Source organism: Pristiophorus japonicus, chromosome 1, assembly GCF_044704955.1.
Source record: "Pristiophorus japonicus isolate sPriJap1 chromosome 1, sPriJap1.hap1, whole genome shotgun sequence".
NCBI lineage: Eukaryota > Metazoa > Chordata > Chondrichthyes > Pristiophoridae > Pristiophorus > Pristiophorus japonicus.
The window spans coordinates 351765772-351789969 of record NC_091977.1 but is presented as its reverse complement, the minus strand read 5'-3'; the positions used below and the strand labels follow the sequence as shown (position 1 = coordinate 351789969).

At 45.1% G+C, this 24198-nt stretch overlaps 1 protein-coding gene across 4 annotated transcripts in view; it reads left to right on the top strand.

Moving 5' to 3' along the window:
- LOC139273536 (activin receptor type-1) overlaps positions 1–24198 on the top strand; it is a 98821-nt gene that overhangs the window by 59354 nt on the left and 15269 nt on the right. For all 4 annotated transcript variants that reach the window (XM_070890497.1, XM_070890489.1, XM_070890503.1 and 1 more), the window contains 2 exons: positions 14570–14781; positions 18947–19046. In XM_070890497.1, the coding sequence (XP_070746598.1) occupies positions 14570–14781; positions 18947–19046 (312 nt within the window). The remainder of the gene's footprint in view (positions 1–14569; positions 14782–18946; positions 19047–24198) is intronic.

The following is a 24198-nucleotide window of genomic DNA, read 5'->3' as shown; positions in this document are numbered from 1 at the left end:
GGGACTCGGCTCCACTTCCCTACCCGCTCCCCATAACCCTTTATTCCCTTATCACTCAAAAATCTGTCTATCTCCGCCTTAAATATATTCAATGACCCAGCCTCCACAGCTCTCTAGGGCAGAGAATCCATAGATTTACAACCCTCTGAGAGAAGAAATTTCTCCTCATCTCAGTTTTAAATGGGCGGCCCCTTATTCTGATACTATGCTCCCTAGTTTTTGTTTCCCCTATGACTGGAGTTATCCTCTCTGCATCGTGCCCCCTCATTATCTTGTATGTTTCGATAAGATTACCTCTCATTCTTCTGAACTTCAGTGAGTATACGGTCAACCTATCTCCGGCATCAACCTAGTGAACCTTCTCTGAACAGCCTCCAATGCAAGTATAACCTTCCTTAAATACGGAGACCAAAACCTATACACAGTACTTCAGGTGTGGCCTCACCAATATCCTGTTCAGTTGTAGCAGGACTTCTCTGCTTTTATACTCCATCCCTTTGCAATAAAGGCTAAAATTCCATTTGCCTTCCTGATTACTTGCTGTACCTGCATACTAACTTTTTGTGTTTCATGCACAAGGACTCCCAGGTCCCTCTGTACTGCAGCACTTTGCAATTTTTCTCCATTTAAATTATATTTGCTTTTCTATTTTTCTGCCAAAGTAGGTAACCTCACATTTTCCCACATTATACTCCATCTGCCAATTTTTTGCCCACTCACTTAGCCTGTCTATATCCATTTGCAGATTTTTGTGTCCTCCTCACAATTTGCTTTCCCACCTTCTTTGTATCATCAGCAAACTTGGCTACATTACACATTTCTGGTAACATCCTTGTAAATCTTCTCTGCACCCTCTCAAGTGTTTCCATGTCCATTTTATAATATGGCGACCAGAATTGTACATTGTACTCCCAAGTGTGGTCTAACCGTGGTTCGATACAAGTTTAGCATAACTTCCCAACTTTTCAATTCTATCACTCTAGAAATAAATCTTTGCTCTTTTATGGCCTTGTTAATCTGTGTTGCTACTTTTAGTGATTTGTGTATTTGTACTCCTAGATCCCTTTGCTCCTCTACCCTACCCAGACTCTCACCCTCCAAGTAATAAGTGACCTGCCTATTCTTCCTATTAAAATGTAGCAACGCACATTTAGGTGATGAAATTCATTTGTTAATTATATGCTTGTTCTGCAAGTTTATTAATGTCTTCCTGTAATTTGTTGCAGTCTTCCTCAGTATTGACTATCTCTCCCTCTTTCCGCCCCCCCCCCCCCCCCCCCCCCAATTTGGTGTCATCCGCAAATTTAGAATTTAGGACCTTGTAGGATTCTCTTTACTCTATGGATGATATGCATCCTTCAAAGCCACAATTCCAACCATCCTTCCCCACAGGGATATGGTTTGAAGTAAGGTGGGGTTGATTTAAGCAGTTTAGCTTTGTGTTAAAATAAACTGGTGCAGTGGCACAGAGGGTTTGCACAACATAGTTGGAGAAGACCACTAATGACACTATCTACCTGCAATATTAGCAGCCATTTTTACATGTGTGCTTCGGATCCAGTTGTTCTGGAACATATAAAGCTGTCAAACATATGTTCAGGTGACGTACCATTTGAAGAATGAAGACCCCATAGGTGGGTGATTGTAGGGTCCCTTATATTCTTAGCAGTTGACAAGACTCGAGTCCGGTGGTAGTATCCAGGCAAACTTTATTGGCTCAGTTACATTCCGTTACATCTTGCAGTTACTAAGAATAAAGCGCACTCTACCGCGTGTTACAGCTTCAGTTATAGTCGTGAACGTGGGGTCTTCCCATTCCCTGCTGTTACTGGGGTCAATTTGTCGACTCAGGACTGACTGCTGGTTATGACCCAGCTGCCCATTGCAGACAGCAATTGCCTTGGTCATGATTACCCCATCATGCCCCTCCCTTCTGCTGTTCACTGTTTCGCAGCATGTTCCTGTTATCTGGTTGGAACAGCGCTTAACCCGGTGACTGTGCTTTGGCCCCAACCACGCTGCAACCTTTTCCATTGTTAGTGAGCACGTACACAGCACACAGCTACTTTATAATTATAAATTAATCGGGTCTCAGTTAATCAGGTCCCACAGTGATCTACCTTCTCTTCCTCTTCTTCCCCTACCCGCATCCCCCACTCCCAACACAACCTGTCTTGATAGTAATTAAGGACAAAGTTCTGTCCCTCTGATTCTTACCAGCTTTTCAAAGGGGAGCAGAACATTACCATTGGTACATGACGAGTTTATCTCCTTTGGCTTTGTACACACAAGTCAAGATCGAGTGCATTATTTGGATCAAGCAAAGTTAGGCAGCAGGGGGATAATTGAAGCAAGTGATAGCAAGAGGCAGATGGAGGGGGTTGGTGGAGAAGTAGGGGGAGGATTGAGAAACTGGACAGGAGAATGGAGGATAGGACGACACGTAGAAGAGATGAGAGCGAAGGGGGAAGATGAATGATTGCAGGAGTGGTGCATAGGAAGCAAAGTTAAAACTATAAGAGGGGAGGAAGAAAACTTTCCTGGGGTGAGGAGTGAAGCAATATAAAATCTTAAAAGACTTAACAGTCTTAACAGTGTAGATGCCGAGAAAATATTTCCCCTGTCTGGGGAGTCTAGAACTAGGGAGTCACAGTCTCAGAATAAAGGGTTGGCCATTTAGGACTGAGATGAGAAATTTCTTGAAAGAATTGTGAATCTTTGTAATTCTCTACCTCAGAGGGCTGTGGATGTTCAGTCGTTAAGTATATTCAAGACAGAATTCGATAGTAATATGTCCTTACTATACAGTACAAATGCATACGAGGCCCATACTAGAGAGAAGGTCACCCTGTGACCAGTCCTTTATTAGCCAGCACTGAAGTGATGAAGGTGGGTGGAGTTCCCCTTTTATACCTGAAAGTCCAGGTTAGGAGTGTCTCCCACAAATTCACCACCGAGTGGTCAGTGTTCTCACGGTGTACAACTTAGGTCAGTTTATACATTGATTACAATGACAGTTGAATACAAGACATCACATCCCCCCCCCCCCCCCAAAGTCTTACTGGGATCACAGGTTAAGTCTCTCTGGTGGTTTACACTCCCTTATAGAGCGCCTGAGTTGGGGCTCCGGTTGTTGGGCGCTGGCCTGAGTGTCTGCTGTTTGCCTGTCCGGACTGCCCACAGTGACTGGGCTCTCCTCCACTTGGTTCTGGTGTTCGGTCACCTGTGGTGGAGTAAACTCTACATCGTGTTCTTCCTCTGCTTCTTCTATGGGGTTGCTGAACCTCCCTTTTGTTTGATCCATGTGTTTGCGGCAGATTTGTCCATTGGTAAGTTTAACTACCAGAATCCTATTCCCCTCTTTGGCAATCACAGTGCCTGCAAGCCATTTGGGCCCTGCAGCATAGTTGAGGACAAAGACAGGGCCATTGACATCAATACATCGTGCCCTCGCATTCCCGTCATGGTAGTCACATTGTGACCGGCGCCTGCTCTCAACAATTTCTTTCATGGTGGGTGTATGAGGGATAACCTGGTTTTGAGCGTCCTTTTCATTAGCAGCTCTGCGAGTGTGGTCGGGATCTATTGGCCAACAGGAGGCGTGATAAGCGGCTTTGTAGGGAACCCCCTTGGATTCTGAGCATCCCCTGTTTGATTATCTGCTCTGCTCGTTCCGCCTGGCCGTTTGAGGCCGGCTTGAATAGTGCCGTTCTGACATGGTTGATACCATTTCCTGCCATGAAGTCCTGGAATTCAATGCTTGTAAAGCACGGGCCATTGTCGCTGACCAGGACGTCCGGTAGACCATGGGCGGCGAATATTGCCCGTAGACTTTCTACCGTGGCAGAAGATGTGCTTGAATTGAGAATGTCACACTCAATCCATTTGGAGTAGGCGTCTACTACAACCAAAAACATTTTTCCCATGAAAGGACCTGCGTAGTCCACATGGATGCATGACCATGGCTTGGTGGGCCAGGACCAGGGGCTAAGGGGGGCTTCCCTGGGCGCACGTGTTGTACCTGTGAACACAAAGTTCCAGGTCTGCATCTATCCCTGGCCACCAATCGTGTGACCTGGCAGTTGCCTTCATCATGACAATGCCTGGGTGCTCATTGTGGAGTTCGAGGATGAACGCCTCTCTGCCCACCTGGGGCATGACTACGCGGTTTCCCCATAGTAGGCAATCGGCCTAAATCGAGAGTTCATCCTTGCGCCTGTGAAATGGTTTAAATTCCTCAGGGCATACCCCATACGTGGCTGCCCAGTTCCCATTCAGGACACATTTCTTGACTAAAGATAGTAGCGGGTCTCTATTTGTCCAGACTTTGATCTGGCAAGCTGTCACGGGTGAGCCTTCGCTTTCGAAAGCTTCAACAGCCATGACCATCTCAGCAGCATGCTAGGTTGCCCCTCGGTGGTGGCTAGTGGAAGCTTGCTGAGCGCATCGGCGCAGTTTTCAGTGCCTGGTCTGTGCTGAATTGTATAGTCATGGGCAGCTAACGTGAGTGCCCACCTCTGAATGCGGGCTGACGCATTTGCATTTATGGCCTTGTTGTCGGCCAAAAGGGACGTTAGGGGTTTGTGATCTGTCTCCAGCTCAAATTTCCTGCCAAACAGGTACTGGTGCATTTTTTTTACTGCATATACACATGCAAGCGCTTCCTTTTCTACCATCCCATAGCCCCTTTCTGCCTGGGACAGACTTCTGGAGGCAGAAACTACCAGCTGCAACTGACCCTTGGCATTAACATGCTGCAGCACACACCCGACCCCATAGGATGACGCATCGCACATTAAAACAAGTTTCTTACATGGGTCATATACCGTTAACAGAGCACGCAATTTGTTATGCTCCAATAATCTATCAAAAGCCCTTTCCTGGCTGTCCCCCCAGACACATTCGCGACCTTTGCATAGGAGCACGTGTAGCGGCTCTCACAGCGTGCTCCATTTTGGAAGAAAGTTACCAAAATAGTTCAGGAGCCCGAGGAACGAACGCAGCTCCGTCGTGTTACGGGGTCTGGGTGCTCTCTGGATCGCTTCCGTTTTGGACGCAGTAGATCAGATCCCGTCTGCTGCTACCCTCATCCCCAGGAATTCTACCTCTGGAGCTAGGAAGACGCACTTCGCCTTTTTCAGTCGCAGACCTACCCGGTCCAGTCTGTGGAGCACCTCCTCCAGGTTGTGGAGATGTTCTTCAGTATCGCAACCCGTGATGAGGATGTTGTCTTGAAAAACCACCGTCCTTGGAATCGACTTGAGGAGGCTTTCCATGTTTCGTTGAAAGATCGCGGCGGTCGAGCAAATCCCGAACAGACATCTGTTGTACTCAAACAACCCCTTGTGTGTTGTGATGGTGGTCAGCAGCTTCGACTCACTCACCAGTTCCTGGGTCATGTAAGCTGAGGTCAGGTCCAATTTTGAAAAAAGTTTGCCACCGGATAGCGTCGCAAAGAGGTCCTCCGCTCTCGGTAGCGGGTACTGGTCTTGGAATGACACCTGATTGATGGTGGCCTTGTAATCACCACATATCCTGACCGACCCATCCGCCTTGAGCACCGGCACAATCGGGCTCGCCCAGTCACTGAATTCGACTGGCGAGATGATGCCTTCCCTCAGCAGGCGGTCCAATTCGCCTTCTATCTTTTCCCGCATCACGTACGGCACCGCTCTGGCCTTGTGGTGTACTGGCCTGGTGTCTGGGTTTATATGAATCACTACCTTGGTCCCCATGAAAGTGCCAATGCCGGGTTGAAATAGTGAGTCAAATTTGTCCAGGCCCTGTGAGCATGATATTCGCTCCACAGAAGAAATTGCATTGACATCACCCCATTTCCAGTTCATGACAGCATGCCAACTCATCCCCAGCAGTGCGGGACCATCCCCCGGGATAATCCAGAGTGGCAACCTATTCTCCGAATCTTTGTGGGTCACGACTACCGTGACGCTGCCCAGCACCGGAATGATCTCCTTTGTATATGTCCATAGCTGTGCGTCAATTGGCAATAATTTTGACCTCCTGGCCTTGGACGTCCATAACTTGTCGAACTGTTTGATACTCATCAGGGACTGGCTGGCCCCTGTGTCTAGCTCCATTGATACTGGGATGCCATTGAAGAGCACTTTCATCATTATCGGTGGCGTCCTGGTGTATGTACTGTATATGTGCTCCACATGAACTCGCTGAACTTCAGCTTCCAGTGATTTCCCCCAGTGTCCATTTGGCCTCGTAGGGCTTACATTGGGCCCGTCCTCCTCGTACATCAACCTGGCTGCAGGCTTCTTGCACATACGCACCAAGTGACCGCTAACGTTGCAATTTCTGCAAGTATATTGCTGATACTTGCAAGCTCTGGCTGTGTGTTTGCTTCCACACCTCCAACATGAGCCTTTGTTGGAAACAAAAGGTCCATTACCAGTCGATCATCTCTGACTGTCTCTAACTGTCCTTAAATGCACCATTGACAGGTGTTGATGACCCCATTACTGGCCGCATTGTCCCTTGCGATGGCATGAATCACCGTTCAGCTAGCCATTGTCTCTGTTGAATTCCCCCTTTGGGTTCAACTACATGCTCGGGCATATCCGATTGCCCCTATCTGCCTGGAGAAATGTGTGCCGCGTTAACAATGTTGACTCCCTGTCCATTTGCTGCATTTAAACCAAGATTTTTGTCAAACATCATTCTGGTCTCTTCCTTGAGATAAATGTCTGGGCCATCAAAGCCGCCGTTTCCAGGGTCAAGACTTAATCAGTTTCCTGAAAACCCCAGCGTGCCCGATGCCCTCAATAAAAAAAGTCTCGCAGCATCTCCGCTCTGCATGCATCTGGAAACTTACATAGGCTCGCCAGTCGCCCGAGGTGTGCCACGAAGTCTAGAACGCTTTGCCCTTCTCGTCGCCGGTGCCTGTAAAACCGGTGCATGTTGCTCGCCGGTTTAAAGTGTTCCCCGATCAACTTACTGAGCTCTTCGAACATCTTGTCCGCCGGCTTCTCTGGCGCTAGAAGGTCCTTCATCAGGGAGTACATCCTGGATCCACAAACCGTCAGGAGATGAGCCCTGCGTTTGTCGGCCGAATCCTGTCCCAGCCATTCCTTAATGACGAAACTTGGCTGTAGTCTCTCAATAAAGTCGTCCCAATCATCACCAACACAGTACCTCTCGTCTGTGCTGCTAGTGGCCATGCTCGCGTGGTTTAAATCCCAGTTTCTCGTCGCCAATAATATGTCCTTACTATACAGTACAAATGCACACGAGGCCCATACTAGAGAGAAGGTCACCCTGTGACCAGTAACCTTTATTCGCCAAAACTGAAATGATGAAGGTGGGTGGAGCTTCCCCTTTTATACTTGAAAGTCCAGGTTAGGAGTGTCTCCCACAAGTTTACCACCTAGTGGTCAGTGTTCTCACAGTGTACAACTTAGGTCAGTTCATACATGGATTACAATGACAGTTGAATACATGACAGATTTTTGGATACTAAGTAATTCATAAGATATGAGGATAGTGCAGGAAGGTGGAGTTGAGGTAGAAGATCAGCCATGATCTTATTGAATGACGGAGCAAGCTTGAGGGGCCCTTTGGCTTACTGCTGCTCCTATTTCTTTCATTCTTATGTTTGAATCCTTCCCTCTGCCAGGATATTTGTTTCATCTTCAGGGAAGTTGGGGCTGAAAACACTTTCCTTCATCAGACCCCAGTTTCTCTCTTGGGTGGGAGGTCTGGTGATCCCTCTTTCCCTTTGCACTACCAATTTCTCTCTGGATGTAAGTAGAGTGGGGAGGGGGAGTTTCTAATGAGTTACCTCGATCTTTAGTCAACAGGGAGAGAGAATCTGGTAAACTCGCTCAACCTTAATTAGGGAATGATACCTGTCACAGTGGGGTGGAGGTCGGGAGGATGCCGTTGACCTTCATTGCATCTAATATTTGTCGTGCGGTCAGTGAGGGTTCTTTTGATATGTGATTATTTACAGTTGTATATTGTGGTTACCTGCAGATGTCAGTTAAACTCCAGCGGCAATAATGGAGCTGCTGTACAAAGGTTGCTGTTGTTTAGCTAAGGTACGATATTTCTGTGTTGCTACGCAGGGTCAGGAAACTTCTTGCGAATTTCTTTTATTCATTCATGGGATATAGGCATTGCTGGCAAGGCCATCATTTATTGCCCATCCCTAATTGCCCTGAAGAAGGTGGCAGTGACCGCCTTCTTGACCCGCTGCAGTCCTCGTAGTGAAGGTACTCTCAGTGCTGTAAGGGAGGGAGTTCTTGGATATTGACCCAGCCACAATGAAGAAACGGCGATATATTTCCAAGTCAGGGTGGTGTGTAACTTGGAGCGGTGCTTGCAGGTGGTGATGTTTCCATGCGCCTGCTGCCCTTGCCCTTCCAGGTAGTAAAGGTCACAGGTTTGGAAGATGCTGCCTAAGAAGCCTTGGTGATTTGCTGCACTCACAGTGTGCTGGTGGTACACACTGCAGCCACAGTGTGCCGGTGGTGGAGGGAGTAAATGTTTATGGTGGTGCATGGGGTGCCAAGTAAGCAGACTACTTTGACCTGGATGGTGTTGAACTACTTGTGTTGTTGGAGCTGCACTCATCCAGGAAAGTGGAGAGTATTCCATCACACTCCTGACTTGTGCCTTGTAGATGGTGGAAAGGCTTTGGGGATTCAGCAGGTAAGATACTTGCTGCAGAGTATCCAGCTCTTGTTGCCACAGTATTTATGTGGTTGGTCCGGTTAGGTTTCTGATCAATGGTGACCCCAGGATGTTGATGGTGGAGAATTCAGCGATGATCATGCCATTGAACGTCAAGGGGATAGTCATTGCCTGGCACTTGTGTGGCACGAATGTTAATTGCCACTTATCAGCCTAAGCCTGAAAGTCGTCCAGTTTTTGCAGCATGGAGTTGCGAATGGAACAATCATCAGCGAACATCCCTATCTGACCTTATGATGGAGGGAAGGTCATTGATGAAGCAGCTGAAGATGGTTGGGCCTAGGACACTGCCCTGAGGAACTCCTGCAGCGATGTCCTGAGGTGGAGATGATTGACCTCCAACAACCACAACCATCTTCCTTTGTGCAAGGTATAACTCCAGCCTGTGCAGAGTTTTCCCCCTGATTCCCATTGACTTTAATTTTACTAGGGGTCTTTGATGCCACACTCGATCAAATGGCGTCTTTATGTCAAGGGCAGTCACTCTCACCTCATCTGGAATTCGGCTCTTTTGTCCATGTTTGGACCAAGGCTGTAATGAGGCCTGGAGCCAAGAGGTCCTGGCGGAACTCAAACTGAGCATCGGTGAATAGGTTATTGGTGAGTGAGTGCCGCTTGATGGCACTGTCGACAACACCTATCACTTTGCTGATGATTGAGTAGACTGATGGGGCGGTAATTGGCTGGATTGGATTTGTCCTGCTTTTAATGGACAGGACATACCTGGGTCGTTTTCCATATTGTTGGATCGATATCAGTGCTGTAGCTCCACTGGAACAGCTTGGTTAGAGGCGCGGCTCATTCTGGAGCACAAGTCTTCAGCACGACAGCCGGGATGTTGCCTGGGCCCGTAGCCTTTGCTGTATCTAGTGCGCTCAGCCATTTTTTGATATCACGTAGAATAAATCAAAGATTGGCTCCTGTGATGGTGGGGACCTCAGAAGGAGGCCAAGAAGGATCATCCACTCGGCACTTCCGGTTGAAGATGGTTGCGAATGCTTCAGCCTTGTCTCTTGCACTCCTGTGCTGGGCTCCGCCATCATTGAGGACGGGGATATTCATGGAGCCTCCTCCTCCCGTTAATTGTTTAATTGTCTACCACCATTCACGATTCGATGTGGCAGGACTGCAGAGCTTTGATCTGATCTGTTGGTTGTGCGATTGTTTAGCTCTCTATGGCATGCTGCTTCTGCTGTTTAGCATGCATGTAGTCCTGTGTTTCAGCTTCCCCAGGTTGGGCACCTCCTTTTAAGGTGCACCTGGTGCTGCTCCTGACATGCTCTTCTGCACTCCTCATTGAACTAGGGTTGATCCCCTGGCCTGATGGTAATGGTTGAGTGAGGGATATGCCAGGCCATGAGGTTGCAGATTATGGTGGAATACAATTCTGCTGCTGATGGCCCACGGCCTCATGGATGTCCAGTTTTGAGCTGCAAGATCGGCTGTGCATCTATCCCATTCGCACAGTGATAGTGCCACACAACACAATGGAGGTGTCCTCAGTGTGAAGAAGGGACTTCGTCTCCAAAAAGACTGAGCGGTGGTCATTGACTCCCACCACCATCACAAACTGCAATAGAAGGTGATTTTGGAAGAGCCACTAGGCCCAGCTGTACATAGGCTAGTTCAGTCTGCCTTGCCCGTCACACTTTGATCCTCTTGGTGAATCGGATAATCCTTAAGTATGGGTCGTCACATGCAGAATGGGGGTGTAGCGGTGGGAAGTATGAGTATATACTACTTTGAGACTTGTATCTCAGTACCTCTGAAGCAGTTTCCTTTTGATGAATTTCATATCCTGATTACATGAGTGATTCTACTTTTACCAGCTGCCTCAGAAGTTTTGGGTCTTGGCACAGTTTGAAACTTGCTGTAATTAGCTACACGCATCAACTTTCAAGGAGGGGGGGGAAAGAAAGGGTTGGGCACGTGGTGCGACCTTTGGGAAGTGATGCTTTTGGAATATTGAAGCACTTACTTTATAAATAGATAATGTGTAGGCCTACAAATGATGTAGCTCTACAAATAACTTTTGGCTAAAATGAAAGCTTGTGGTATCTAAAATTAAATTAATTGGGATTACTCAGCTGTACAATATGTAGTTATCAATCAGTTCTAAGTGAACATGTGTGACAAATTGATTCAATCGGGTATCAGTCCTGAAATTCCTGCTGTTCATAAAATGTAATTATGGCTCTGAGAAATTGCAAGTGGAATGTCTAATCCTTCAGCAACTGGATACTGTCTTTTGCATACTCCTTCCCTCACCTGCACTTTAATCTTCCACTAGTCAGAACTGATAAAGTACAATAGTGAGACGAGGTCGGTGTAAAATCGAGAATGTTGCTTATTTTGCAGAATGCACGTAACTGAAGAATGTAACATTTCTATACACTCTTTTCTATACCATTTCCTATAAACTTTATAAAAATAAACTTGCACTACTCTATCGTGAATGCTCACTTTTTTGATTTTTCCTTTCTAGTCAGCCTCCAGCTGTGCAACTGACCTGTATCTTCATTTGCAATCCAGGCCAAGGTCTTCCAGACTTGTTGGAATGAATTGATTCTGTATTCACAAGAAGAGGGGTCATTGTGTCTGGTTTCTGTTTCAAACAGTGATCGGTTGATAGGCCTGTGAATTAAATTGGATATTGGCAGCAGAGTTTTGGATGAACTGAAATATACAGTGCTTGGTGAATGGGAGGTTGGCCAGTAGAGCAATGGAATAGTCAAGTCTGGAGATGACAGACATGGATGAAGGTTACAGCAGCAGATGGGATGAAGCAGGAGGTCGAAGTATGTTGTTTTTTGTGATGAAGAGATTGGGCCCAAGTTTCCACATGATTTGCGCCTGATTTTTAGGAGCAACTGGTGGAGAACGAACTATCTTAGAAATCGCAATTCTCCACATTTTTTTTTCTGCAGTTCTAGTGAGGTAGAACAGTTCTACTTTGGAGCAGAATTTTTTCTTCAACAGGGGGCGTGTCCGGCCACTGACGCCTGATTTCAAAGTTTCCACAGTGAAAACGTACTCCAAACTAAAGTAGAATGGAGCAAGTGAAGATTTTTGTAGAACTGAAAAACCTGTTCTACACATTAAAAAAAATCAGGCGCAGGTTACAAATTAGGCGTCCAGAACGAGGTGGGGGGGAGGGGGCGGGGGGAGGGAAGTCATTAAATTCTACAATAAATTCTTATTTATACTTCTACAAATAAATCCAACCTGAATAAACATTTATAAGCAAAGAAAAGATTAAATAAACCATCTTCCTACCTGTGTGAAAGTATTTCAGCCATCGTTCGTTCCCGCGGGGGCGGGAGCCGTTCCGTGTGTTCCCGCTGGGGCGGATGGGGAGGGGGGGGAAGGAAGAGAGCCGTTCAGTGCGTTCCCGCCGGGGCGGATGGCGCGGCGGGGGGGGCGGTGGGGAAGAGCCGTTCAGTGCGTTCCCGCAGGGGGGGGGGGAGAGCCGTTCAGTGCGTTCCTGCGGGGGCGGGAGGTGGGAGGTGGGGGGTGGGGGGGGGGGGGGGAGCCGTTCAGCGTGTTCCCGCCGGGGCGGGAGGGCCGTTCAGTGCGTTCCCGCGGGGGCAGGAGGGGGATGGAGAGCTGTTCAGTGCGTTCCCGCCGGGGCGGGAGGGGGGTGGAGAGCCGTTCAGTGCGTTCCCGCGGGGGCGGGAGGGGGGCGGGTGGAGAGCCGTTCAGTGCGTTCCCGCCGGAGGGGGGGGGAGAGCCGTTCAGTGCGTTCCCGCGGGGGGCGGGAGAGCCGTTCAGTGCGTTCCCGCGGGGGCGGGGGGGGGGGAGGGAAACGGCTGCCTCAACTTTCTGAGGCTTTCTCACTGCTGCAAGAAGCCTCTGTGCTGATGGCAATGTGCTTTTATTAAAAAATGTTCAAAAACTAAACAGTTACAAAGAACTACAAAAATGGCCGAGTGCCAATGTTTCCTTCACACTACGCGTGCGCGAACGCTCCAACGCGCACGCGCAGCGTTGCCAGCAGGAAAAAAACTAATTTAAATAGTACCCGCCCCCTCCCACTTACAAAATTGGCGTGAGTGTAGGCTCCGCCCCCCTGGGCGCTGCGCCAGGCAGACAAAGAGCTGCAGGGTGTTCGAGAATAGCGCGTTTTTTTTTTAGGCGCGAAAAACGGGCACCCAGCTCGGAGGGGCGCCCGTTTTTTTTCGTGTGGAAACTTGGGCCCATTATGTGGTCAGAAACTTAGCTCTGGGATGAATAGGGCTTGATATTGCAAACGGTCTTCGCCTGAGACAGTAGCCAGGGAAAGGGATGAAATCTAAGAGGCAGTAGAGGACTGGAGATGTCGAGTTGGTGCCATCTGCGTACATGTGGATGCGTCTGCTGTTTATGTCACCAACGGACAGCAAGAAATCAGGAAGAGGAGGGAGCAAAGGAGACATCCTTGGGGGGACTCCAGAGGTAATGGTGATGGGTAGGGAAGAGAAGCCATTGCTGAAGATGATCTGACTACAAGAGAGAAGAATGGAGCCAAGCAAGTGGTGTTGGTGGAGGATGGTGTGTTCAGCAGTGTCAAAGGCTGAAGAGGTTGAGGAGGGATAATGCCTCACGATGATGATCATGCTCCTGACTTTGTTATATACATTGATTGGGATCACATTAGTTCTCTTCTACTGTTGCAGTACCTTTCCTTTTACCTGGCAAGCTTTGCAAAATTCTCTGCTCACATCTTTGGGCATTTGCCATCCTACATACTGCAAGCTATTGGCTGATAAGTTTTAATAGTGATTAATTTTCACAATTTGCAACGAATTTATCAATTTTTTGCTAAAAAATTTCAAGTAAATGGCATTCATTTAATATGTCATTAAAGCAGCAGCTAGCTTATTTGTAGTAATAATTCCCAGTACATATTTTCTTACGGTTTAAATTATATTAAGGACAGACAATTATAAAAAGTGAACCCCAAAGTAAAAAAAAATCTTTCTATTCTATTTAGTTTCTGTTTCTATTTACTGTTGGAAGCACCTGAAATATCCTCAGGATTCCAAAGTGCTTCATATCCAAATAATTACATTTGAAGTGCAGGTATTTGATAAATGTGGCAGCCAACTTGCCTACTACAAGATCTCACAAGTAGCAAATGAGATGAATGCCCAATTTTTGTTGGTGTTGGTTAAGGGAAGAATGGTGGCCAGGACACTGGGAGAAGGCCTTACTCTTAAACTGCCATGGGACCATTGCTGTCGACCTGAACAGGCAGCGTTTTCCTTTGACTATTAAGGGATATGGATCAAAGGCGGTTAAATAGAGCTGAGGTGCAGATCAGCCACGATCTAATTGAATGGCAGAACAGGGGCTGAGGGGCTGAGTGGCCTCATCCTGTTCCTATGTTCTGGTCCTACGTTCTATATTCAAAATGCTGTCAGCTTGATTCAGCTTTAGTATAATATGGTGTGTGCTGGAGATTCAAATGCTGGTCCATAATCATGTATGTTATGTTGGTTTGGAATGAACTTTGAAGTATCATTCATTGCACTTAGGTTTACAGACATGGTTCCAAGCAACCAGTCTGATACAACCCATCTTGCATCCTAGCCCATATCCCATTCCTTCATCCTTGCTTTTCATTTTCCTACACAGTGATTACAGTTAGCTCTGAGATTTTTATCATTTGCTGCAGACCTCCAAAGGAACTTCTGTAAAGCACTATTCAAACTGAAAACTACCCTAGTGTCCCCTCTGGTATGCATGTTGATGTGTGTCTGCTTTTTTTTAGCAAGAAAGTTTCTTTCTTTTAAGAAAAGCATTAAAACCACCTGCAAATTGTGACAGAATTTAATTTGATTATTAATTTGTGTTTCTTTTGTTTCAGCACCAAAAGGAGAGCCAGTCGTCTACAGTGTGCAGACATTAATCATTTTTGTAGTTAGTCCAGTCATAGTGCTACTAGTTTTGTCTGTGGTTGCTGTCCTGATTTGCCGCAAAATTCATCAGAATAGGATGCAAAGGCTACACGCCCATGATGCTGAAAATGGAGCAATTGATGGCCTTATAGCTTCCAATGTGGGAGATAGTACACTTGCGGTAATCCGTTTTTACTATTTTTATAATTCTTTAAAGCAAATGGCTGTTGTTTAAATGTGAGGAGTGTACAGGCTGCATCTGGAGGATAGGATGATCTTAACTACATAAGAGTACATAAGTAGTTCTTTATAAACACAGTATGGAAATAATAGTTTGTTTTTATAGTCTTCACTACGAAAAACTTGGATGATTCAGTGTGTTTAATATCAAATGATATCAAAATAAGTTTCAAGGCCCATAACCAGTTTCATTTTTTTTTGTAAAATTAAATCCTTAGATTTAACTGTGCTCATATATTGATCATCAGATTTGTATTGTAGAAACTACTGATAGATTTACAGAACACTCCCACAGCACATAAATTTCAGTTTACAGTAAGGGTGTCTTATCCTAGTTAAACTAAATTGTATACTTGGGAGGAATAAAACTACCTCCACATTCTTCAGTTCTGGTTCATAATGGTCTGGCCATAGACAATTAATATCTTTGCACCACTTGCCTCTTAAGTCCAAATCACCAATGGACCGGACATCTTTGGCATATCTTTACAATACGTTTCTTAATATTGGTGGCCCTGTAATGTCACCCATATAACTTTCTCAGACCGGATATCATAGGCTCCACCTCCAGGATAGTTTATTCTTCTCCCACTGTCTGCTTCAGACACTGCTCTCTCAAATTTTCCACATTCGTCAAACAGGTTCAGCAAATTTTATTTATGCTGGCATTCCTTTTTTTTCTTGGACAATTGGAGTTTATTGGGAATATGGGTAGGTATCCAGGTTCAAATACTGTTCCAAGTGCTGGCAAGCATTTTCAGCACCAAGATACAATGCCTGTTCAATGTCCTTAACGTCTACTTGAGGGTCTGCACCACTGGGAAGTAAAAGCTGGAGGCTTTGTCACTGGGCAGAATAAGTCCTTGCACCTTCAAAGTAACTGTTCGAGCTGGCGTGGCATTCTGCCATTTGGATACCAGGTTTTGACAGGACCATTCAAACCCGTTTGAGGCTAAAACCTATGTCATTGTTCCTGTTGTAACATCAGCATCTGTGTTAATGCAGTGCCGACAAGAGCCAAACCCAGGGATCCAAACCGCAATTCTGAGGAGTTAGTAAATCCTTAAAAAAAACAATATGCCAAGGAATCAGGAGGTGGTTAAGGGCTCATCCAGTACACAGTGGAACCTGTTCAACGGTCACTTAATCAAGATGGTGGTTCGTTCTGAGTTCTTCGTCAAAACTGATCATACTATAGCTTCCATTCTTTGAATACTGGATGTGCTGTTTTGTGCACAATTTTTGATTCCTTGTACAAGTAATTAAAACAAGATTTATAGCAAAAAAGAAGTCAGGATAAACTACATTTCAGATGCCCAGGTAAGAAGGATCAGGAGATTTGGGGCCTCACAAAGCCTCCAGGTTCCTATGCAAAGGGTACCAGCAAAGGGTACATGAATGACTGTGTCATTGCACAATAGCATATTTGTCAGATATTTTAATTTTGAGTGAATGACTTCAGTCATCATTAATGTCGTGGCTTTGAAATCAGCATTTCTGGAACTGGTTGAACTTGCTCCTCAAAGCATAGCAATTCAGTCCTGTGCTGAAATGATGCGACTTTTCAGTTCCTACGCCAATGGCACAAATGGGAGCTACATTCCCTGACCATGAGCAGAGGCTGCAATCGCTGACCATCAATTGGGAACTATTGGATAGTAATTTGAAACTCTGCAGTAAATCCCAAGAATGCTAGCTAAGTACATTTCATTTTGGATGCCTCAATTAGCTGATGTCTTAAGTCCATAGAGTTGCTCCCGGCTGCACATAGACCGTATCACTGGAACAGCTCTAAGTGCAAGTAGAGATCAGGAATGTCAGATTTCGAAAGGGAAGATTTTTCCAACTGGATGATCTTCCAAAGTTGGTGCCTGAATCTGTGGACAGGATGGGCTCTTCATGGCCCTTCCCTAACCCTGTTCCTCCCAGCTCCAGTGCATAATACAACAGACAAGTCCCGCTCCTCTTTACTTGCTTCCAATGCTACTAGCCCCAGTTTCCGCCTCCTGTAAATTGGAGGCAGGTACACCTCTGCAAGAACAGGCGTTCCTACCGCCAGTATACAGAACCAACAATCCAGGTCGTTAGCACTGGGTGCACACAGAGAACAAGTGGGGCTTGTACGGTACAGATAGTGGGCAAAAAATGCCAAAGGGAGGAAATGCAAATTTAGATTTAAAATTGAGTTTTAACACAAGTTCAAACAGCAGCTGTATCAACTTTCTCTACTGGAAGGTTCTTTCATTTTCGCTCAGAAAATACAATGGGAAAATAATCTCAATGGACTTTAAATTGTAGCTTTACATTCCTCACTTAAAAAATAACTCTGTTGTCTTTGTATCAGGAAGAAAGGTCTGTGATGCTCTACATTAATAACTACCCAACCATTTTCAGGATCATTAGAATTCTGCGGATCTCAGTCAGCTTCTGCAGCATGGCAATGTAGTTTCTGTGATCAATCTGTCCAGGGTTTGGAGACACCACTATCTCAAATGACCCAGAATATGATGGCGTACTCGTGAGTACACCATCATATACTGCCTTTGAAATGGACAGCAAGTCCCTAAATCCCGAATTTGCAATCTGTCAAGGGCCGACTAATTGGCCACCAACTACCCAGCAATTACTTATGAAAATTTTACAGCTGATGCAGACTGGCGCAGGGCCTGTTTGCACAACGTTGGGGGATACCTCCTGACAAGATAATGAAGGAATTGGACTCGCTTAATTAAAAAGGAAAGTTAAACAGTAATACGAAGTGGTGAAAACAGCTTTCCAATTTATACATGGAAAAAATAAATCGTTTGCTTAGATGATTCTGAAATTCATATGAAAGATCGAGCATAGTTCCCAGAGACTATTTGAATTTGACTACAAGAAAGCCACACCTCAAATTTGCTTTGCAGAGGGAAAACTTCTCCAGCTCCACTCGGAGCAGGTCTGGGGTCAGCCCTCTCTGGATGAAAGCATTCTAACTGGAATTCTAACATAAGCATTCTAACATAACACTTGGTTATGTGTAGCCTAGAAGGATAGTGGTGATTTTCAATCTATCTTGTTGGAAATGTAACTTGCTCTAAATCAGTTACTTTAACAAAAAAAAAGCCAAACAGCACCATAATTTCAAACTATCCATACTTTTTTTTTAAATATCCAGATCCCCAAATCACACATGTAAGTATATTTTTGAAGTACTAAAGTTTAAATGGAGAATAGCTCTAAGTTCTCTAATGGTATTAATGTGAGACGTTCTGTTTGTTGATTGGAGCACCGGCCTACGTGATTCCAGGTACGCTTACGCACACGGTGCTCCCTGGGATCCGTGGGCCACTACACTGCCCTTTACTCCACAGCATCTAACAGCTGGAGGGTTCCCAGCAGGTAAGTGTGCATTCTGTTCAGATGCCGGCAGCGTAATCCTTCGTTACGCCGTCGATCGCAAAATCTGGGCCAATATTTTTTAAATACTGAATTTTAAAAAAAAGGTTAAATAGGGTAGGTTTTATTTAGAATAATTGTAGACTTTAAACTGTTTCCAAGAAATCTACTGAGCTTCGCCTCCCAAGTTCTTGTGTGCTGTTTAGTTTTTACAGTTATAGCTGGCACTTCGCACCTAGCTTGCTCATCTAACTTTTCACCTAGTCAGGTGAGACAGCTAGGTGTTAAATAACTTTATTAATATTTGGTATTAATAATGATGGAATCTGACACTGCATTAAAACATGTATATTTCACACCTTGCACACTTACCTGCAAAGCTGTACTCAAAGTTCCTGCAAAGTCAGCTGATTAAGGCGCAGAGATCAATGGTGTTACAAATTCCCTCTTCACTTCTGATGTTGGGATAGGAGGATCAAGTGGGTAATACAGTATCTAGTTTTAAGAAATCAGACTGTCCATTCAATCCTGCCTTTTGGTGACTGGTGGTGCGTGAATGATATTCCCTTTCAAAGAACTAGCATTCAGCAAACTACATTAATCTCATTCTTCAGTTGGCCTTCTCATTTAAGACCAGAGTTGAAATGTTGACATCACTCCGGTGTTGTAACCATATAATAATGACTGCAGCTTCTAAATTGATTATGTTTCATGTTCTTCATTCTTAGGATTTGCTTGATCACTCTTGTACATCAGGCAGTGGTTCAGGTTTGCCATTTTTGGTACAACGCACAGTTGCCAGACAGATCACCTTGGTGGAATGTGTAGGTGGGTAAAATAAGTCAAAACCTCAGCTATGTTTACTCGAAATATGCAGTTTGACCATGGCCAACAAATAAACAAGAATGTGGACATTACAATTTATTCGCTAGAATCAGCCCTTAGCAAGATAGTGGATGCATTGTTCTTTTGGAGATTGCCAATGAAATACTTGTGTCAGCTGTGGCTCAGTGGGTAGCACACTAGCCTCCAAGTCTGAAGGTTGTGGGTTTAAGTACCACTCCCGGAACTTGAGCACATTAATCTAGGCTGGCACGACAGTGCAGTGGAGTACTGCAGTGTCGGAGGTACTGTCTCTCAGATGAGATGTTAAACCGAAGTCCCGTCCTCCCTCTCATGGACGTAAGCGTTCCCATGGCACTATTTCGAAGAAGAGCTGGGGAGTTATCCCTGGTGTCCTGGCCAATATTTAGCTCTCAATCAACATAACAAAAACACATGATCTGGTCATTATCATATTGCTGTTTGTGGGAGCAAGTTGTGCATACTTTGGCTGCTGCATTTCCCACATTACAACAGTGACTACATTCCAAAAGTACTTCATTGGCTATAAATGAGACGTCCAGGTGCTATAAATGCAGGTCTTTCTTTCTTTTACTTGTTTGTCAGCAGCCCATTTTATTAGATTGACTTGGCAGGACAACACTGTCAGTCTTCACATCATGAGCATTCAACTGATGAGAAGGCTGCCTTTGTAGCTAATCAAATGCCCTTTTTTAAGTTGCCGCTTCCAAAATGGGTTGTGGGAGTAGGAAGGCTGAAGAAAAATGGAGAGTGAACAATTTTAAATTTAACAAAGTAGCAAAATAGTGACATTAAAATAAAAGGATAGAGAGAAAGACGAGACAAGGTTTAAGAAGACATAATTGGATGAATTAAATTGGCATTTCTTTAAAACATTACTTTTATTAATTTGTTTTTAGTATTTTAGTCGTATAGGGTTAATATTACAGTAGGTCACCTGAAGCTTACAAAACTGGTTGTCCTGACGAGGCAGGAATTTCCCTGAACAAGCCAAGTGTCTGAAGGTTATGGTTTTCACCATAAGGTGGCCAAATGTACAGCTTAAATGTTTGCAGAAATGTCTGATTTTAGTTTAGCATGACTACAGCCTAGAAAATTTTTGTCTGACGAGAATAAGTCCAAAAATATCAAATTAGAAGGGGAAATATGTGTTTACATAAAAAAAACTTTTGGCACATTAACCATTGGAAAGCAAAATGATGCAATCCAGACAGTACAGAAAAACACCTAGCAGACAGTTATTTACACTAAGGCTTCATGCCCCAGGACGAAAGAGTTCTGTGGGCAGAGCAATTGAGTAAGTAAAACTGCAAGATTTGTTGAAAAGCTAAAATAAAAAAGCTAGAAATGTAAATATTTTAACAGCCTACATAGGGAAGTCTGCAATGCACTATAACTAATATCTGAAAATGAACAATGGTGTCATGGAAACCTTTCTCCTGTATATCCCCAACTCATGAATCCTAGAAGTTCCTAGTATCAGAAAACACAGTAAGAAAGGCAGAAATCCATAGCGAATTGTGAAAACTGTAATGGAAATATACAGTCAAAGCTAAAGATGTCACCAGTTACCCAATGCAAAAGTTTTAGAGAAACAGATTTAGTTATGGTAGAATACGTATAACATGTTTAGATGTGGTAAGTAACTAACAAGTTTGTGTATCATAGTGTGTGTGCAACAGGTCTCGGTTTGGTACAAAAGGTATAGAAGAGCATGCCAGGAGCAGCACCAGGCGTATCTAAAAAATTAGGTGCTAACCTGAGGAAGCTGCAACACTGGACTGCATGCATGTTAAACAGCGGATGCAGCATGCTGTAGACAGCTAAGCAATTCCACAACCAATGGATCAGATCAAAGCTCTGCAGTCCTGCCGCATCCAGTTGTGTATGGTGGACAATTAATCAACTAATGGGAGGAAGCGGCTCTGACCATCCCCATTCTCAATGATGGAGGAGCCCAGCACGCAAGTGCAAAAGAGAAGGCTGAAGAGTTTGCAAACATCCTCAGCCGGAAATGCCGAGTGCAAAATGCATCTTGGCCTCCTCCTGATGTCGCCACCATCACAGAAGCCAGTCTTCAGCCAATTCGATTCACGTCACGTGATATCAAGAAGTGGCTGAGCGCACTGGATACAACAAAGGCTGTGTGGGCCCCAACAACATCCCGGCTGTCATGCTGAAGACTTGTGCTCCAGAAATAACATTGCCTCTAGCCAAGCTGTTCCAGTAGAGCTACAACACTGGCATCTTCCCAATGTGGAAAACTGCCCAGGTATATCCTGTCGACAAAAAGCAGGACAAATCCAATCCGGCCAATTACCATCCCATCAGTCTACTCAATCATCACTCATCAATAACCTGCTCACTGATGCTCAGTTTGAGTTCTGCCAGGACCACTTGGCTCCAGACCTCATTACAATCTTGGTCCAAACATGGACAAGAGAGCTGAATTCCAGAGGTGAGGTGAGAGTGACTGCCCTTGACATCAAGCAGTCCGAATAAAATTGAAGTCAATGGGAATCATGGGGAAAACTCTCCACTGGCTGGAGTCATACTTAGCATAAAGGAAGACGGTTGTGGTTGCTGGCAGCCAATCATCACAGACCCAGGACATTGCTCCAGAGGTTCCTCAGGGCAGTGTTCTAGGCCCAACCATCTTCAGCTGCTTCATCAATGACCTTCCATCCATCATAAGGTCAAATGTGGGGTTGTTCACTGATGATTGCACAATGTACATTTCCATTCTCAATTCCTCAGATAATGAAGCAATTTGTGCCTGCATGCAGCAGACCCGGACGACATTCCGGCTTGGGCTAATAACACTCGCGCCACACAAGTGCCAGGCAATGACTATTTCCAACAAGCGACTGTCTAACCACTGATATTCAATGGCGCTACCATCATCGTATCCCCCATCAGCAACATCCTAGGGTCACCATTGACCAAATAATTAACTGGACCAGCCACATAAATATTGTGGCTACAAGACCAGGTCAGAGGCTGGGTATTCTGTGGCGAGTGTCTCACCTTCTGACTCCCCAAAGACTTTCCACCATCTACAAGGCACAAGTCAGGAGTGTGATGGAATACTCTCCACTTGCTTGGATGAAAGCAGCTCAACACCATCCAGGACAAAGCAGCCCGCTTGATTGGCACCCCATCCACCATCTTAAACCATTAAGGGTTATGGGGAGCGGGTGGGTAAGTGGAGCTGAGTCCATGGCCAGATCAGCCATGATCTTGTTGAATGGCGGAGCAGGCTCGAGGGGCTAGATGGCCTACTCCTGTTCCTAATTCTTATGTTCTTATGTAAACATTCACTCCCTTTACCACCGGCGCACCATGGCTGTCGTGTGTACCATCTACAAGATGCACTGCAGCAACTCGCCAAAGCTTCTGCAACAGCACCTCCCAAACCCACAACCTCTGCCACCTAGAAGAACAAGGGCAGAAGGCGCATGAGAACATCATCATCTCCAAGTCCCATACCATCCTGACTTGGAAATATATTACCGTTACTTCGTCATCACTGGATCAAAATCCTGGAACTCCCTACCGAAAAGCACTGTGGGAGCACCTTCACCACACGGACTGCAACAGTTTTAGAATGCGGCTCATCACCACCTTCTCAACAGCAATTGGAGATGGGCGATAATTGCTGGCCTTGCCAGTGAAGCCCACATCCCAGGAATGCATATCAAAAAAGTATAACGGGCTTGGGTGTGGTAGAATAGGCGTAAACGTTATCGGTATTGTAAAATAGCTGACACACTTGGGGGTCTGCCAAAATACAAGTTGCAAGGACACCAGTTTGCTTGTTCCTTTTATTAAATAAAAGTTAGAACTCCTCTGCTTGGAAACCATTTTACACGTTCTTCTATGTATAAACGTGTTATAGCTATTTACCTTACCCAATATCTGCTGTTCTGATGATCCACTAGATGTTTCATGGGATTAAGCTTTGAGATTCTCTCTCATTGTATGTCGACTAACACCAATCCTCTGCTGCCTGACGTAACAATAAAGAGAAAAGAATAACACAAATTCAGTTTATGTTTATATTCTATTCACCATTCCCATAGTGTTTTGTTGCATCGTACATTTTAAGACCTGAGTTTAGGGGCTTTTTACTATATAAGTTTGATTTATCTATTGGTAGTGCGGTGAGAAGAGGATGGTTTCCTTCAATTGAATTAATTCAGCTTATCGGAGACCAAGAAAACTGGTAAATTGACCAGTTTATAATATTTCTATGTAAAACTGAATGTTACTATAATTTTTTTGTTTTAACATGTTCACGTTGGAATTCTTGGTTCCGTCTAAGAAGCTCGAAGGAATGTTTCAGTCCCCAACACAAGTGAAATTTCAGCATCTCAAAAAAATATTCAAAGGACTTGATTGAGTTTTTGAGGAGGGTCAATGAGGTTGTGCATTTGATGTAGTCTACATGGATTTTAGCAAGGCTTTTGACAAGGTCTCACATGGCAGACTGGTCAGAAAAGTAAATGCCCATGGGATCTGAGGGAAAGTGGCAAGTTGGATCCAAAATTGGCTCAATGGCAGGAAGCAAAGGGTAATGATCGACAGGTCTTTTTGTGACTGGAAGGCTGCTTCCAGTGGGGTTCCACAGGGCTCAGTACTAGGTCCCATGCTTTTTGTGGCATATATCAATGATTTAGACTTCAATGTAGGGGGCATGATTAAGAAGTTCGCAGATGATATAAAAATTGGCCGTGTGGTTGACAGTGTAGACTGCAGGAAGATATCGATGGATGTGGTTAGGTGGGCAGAAAAGTGGCAACTGGAATTCAATCCAGAGAAGTGTGAGGTAATGCATTTGGGGAGGGCTAACAAGGCAAGGGGAATACACAATAAATGGTATGATACGGAGAAGTGTAGAGGAAGTGCATGTCCACAGTACCCTGAAGGTACCATGACAGGTAGATAAAGTGGTTAAGAAGGCATACAGGATACTTGCCTTTATTGGCCAAGGCATAGAATACAAGAGCAGAGAGGTTATGCTTGAACTGTATGAAACACTAGTTAGGCCGCAGCTAGAGTACTGCGTACAGTTCTGGTCACCACATTACAGGAAAGATGTGATTGCACAAGGGAG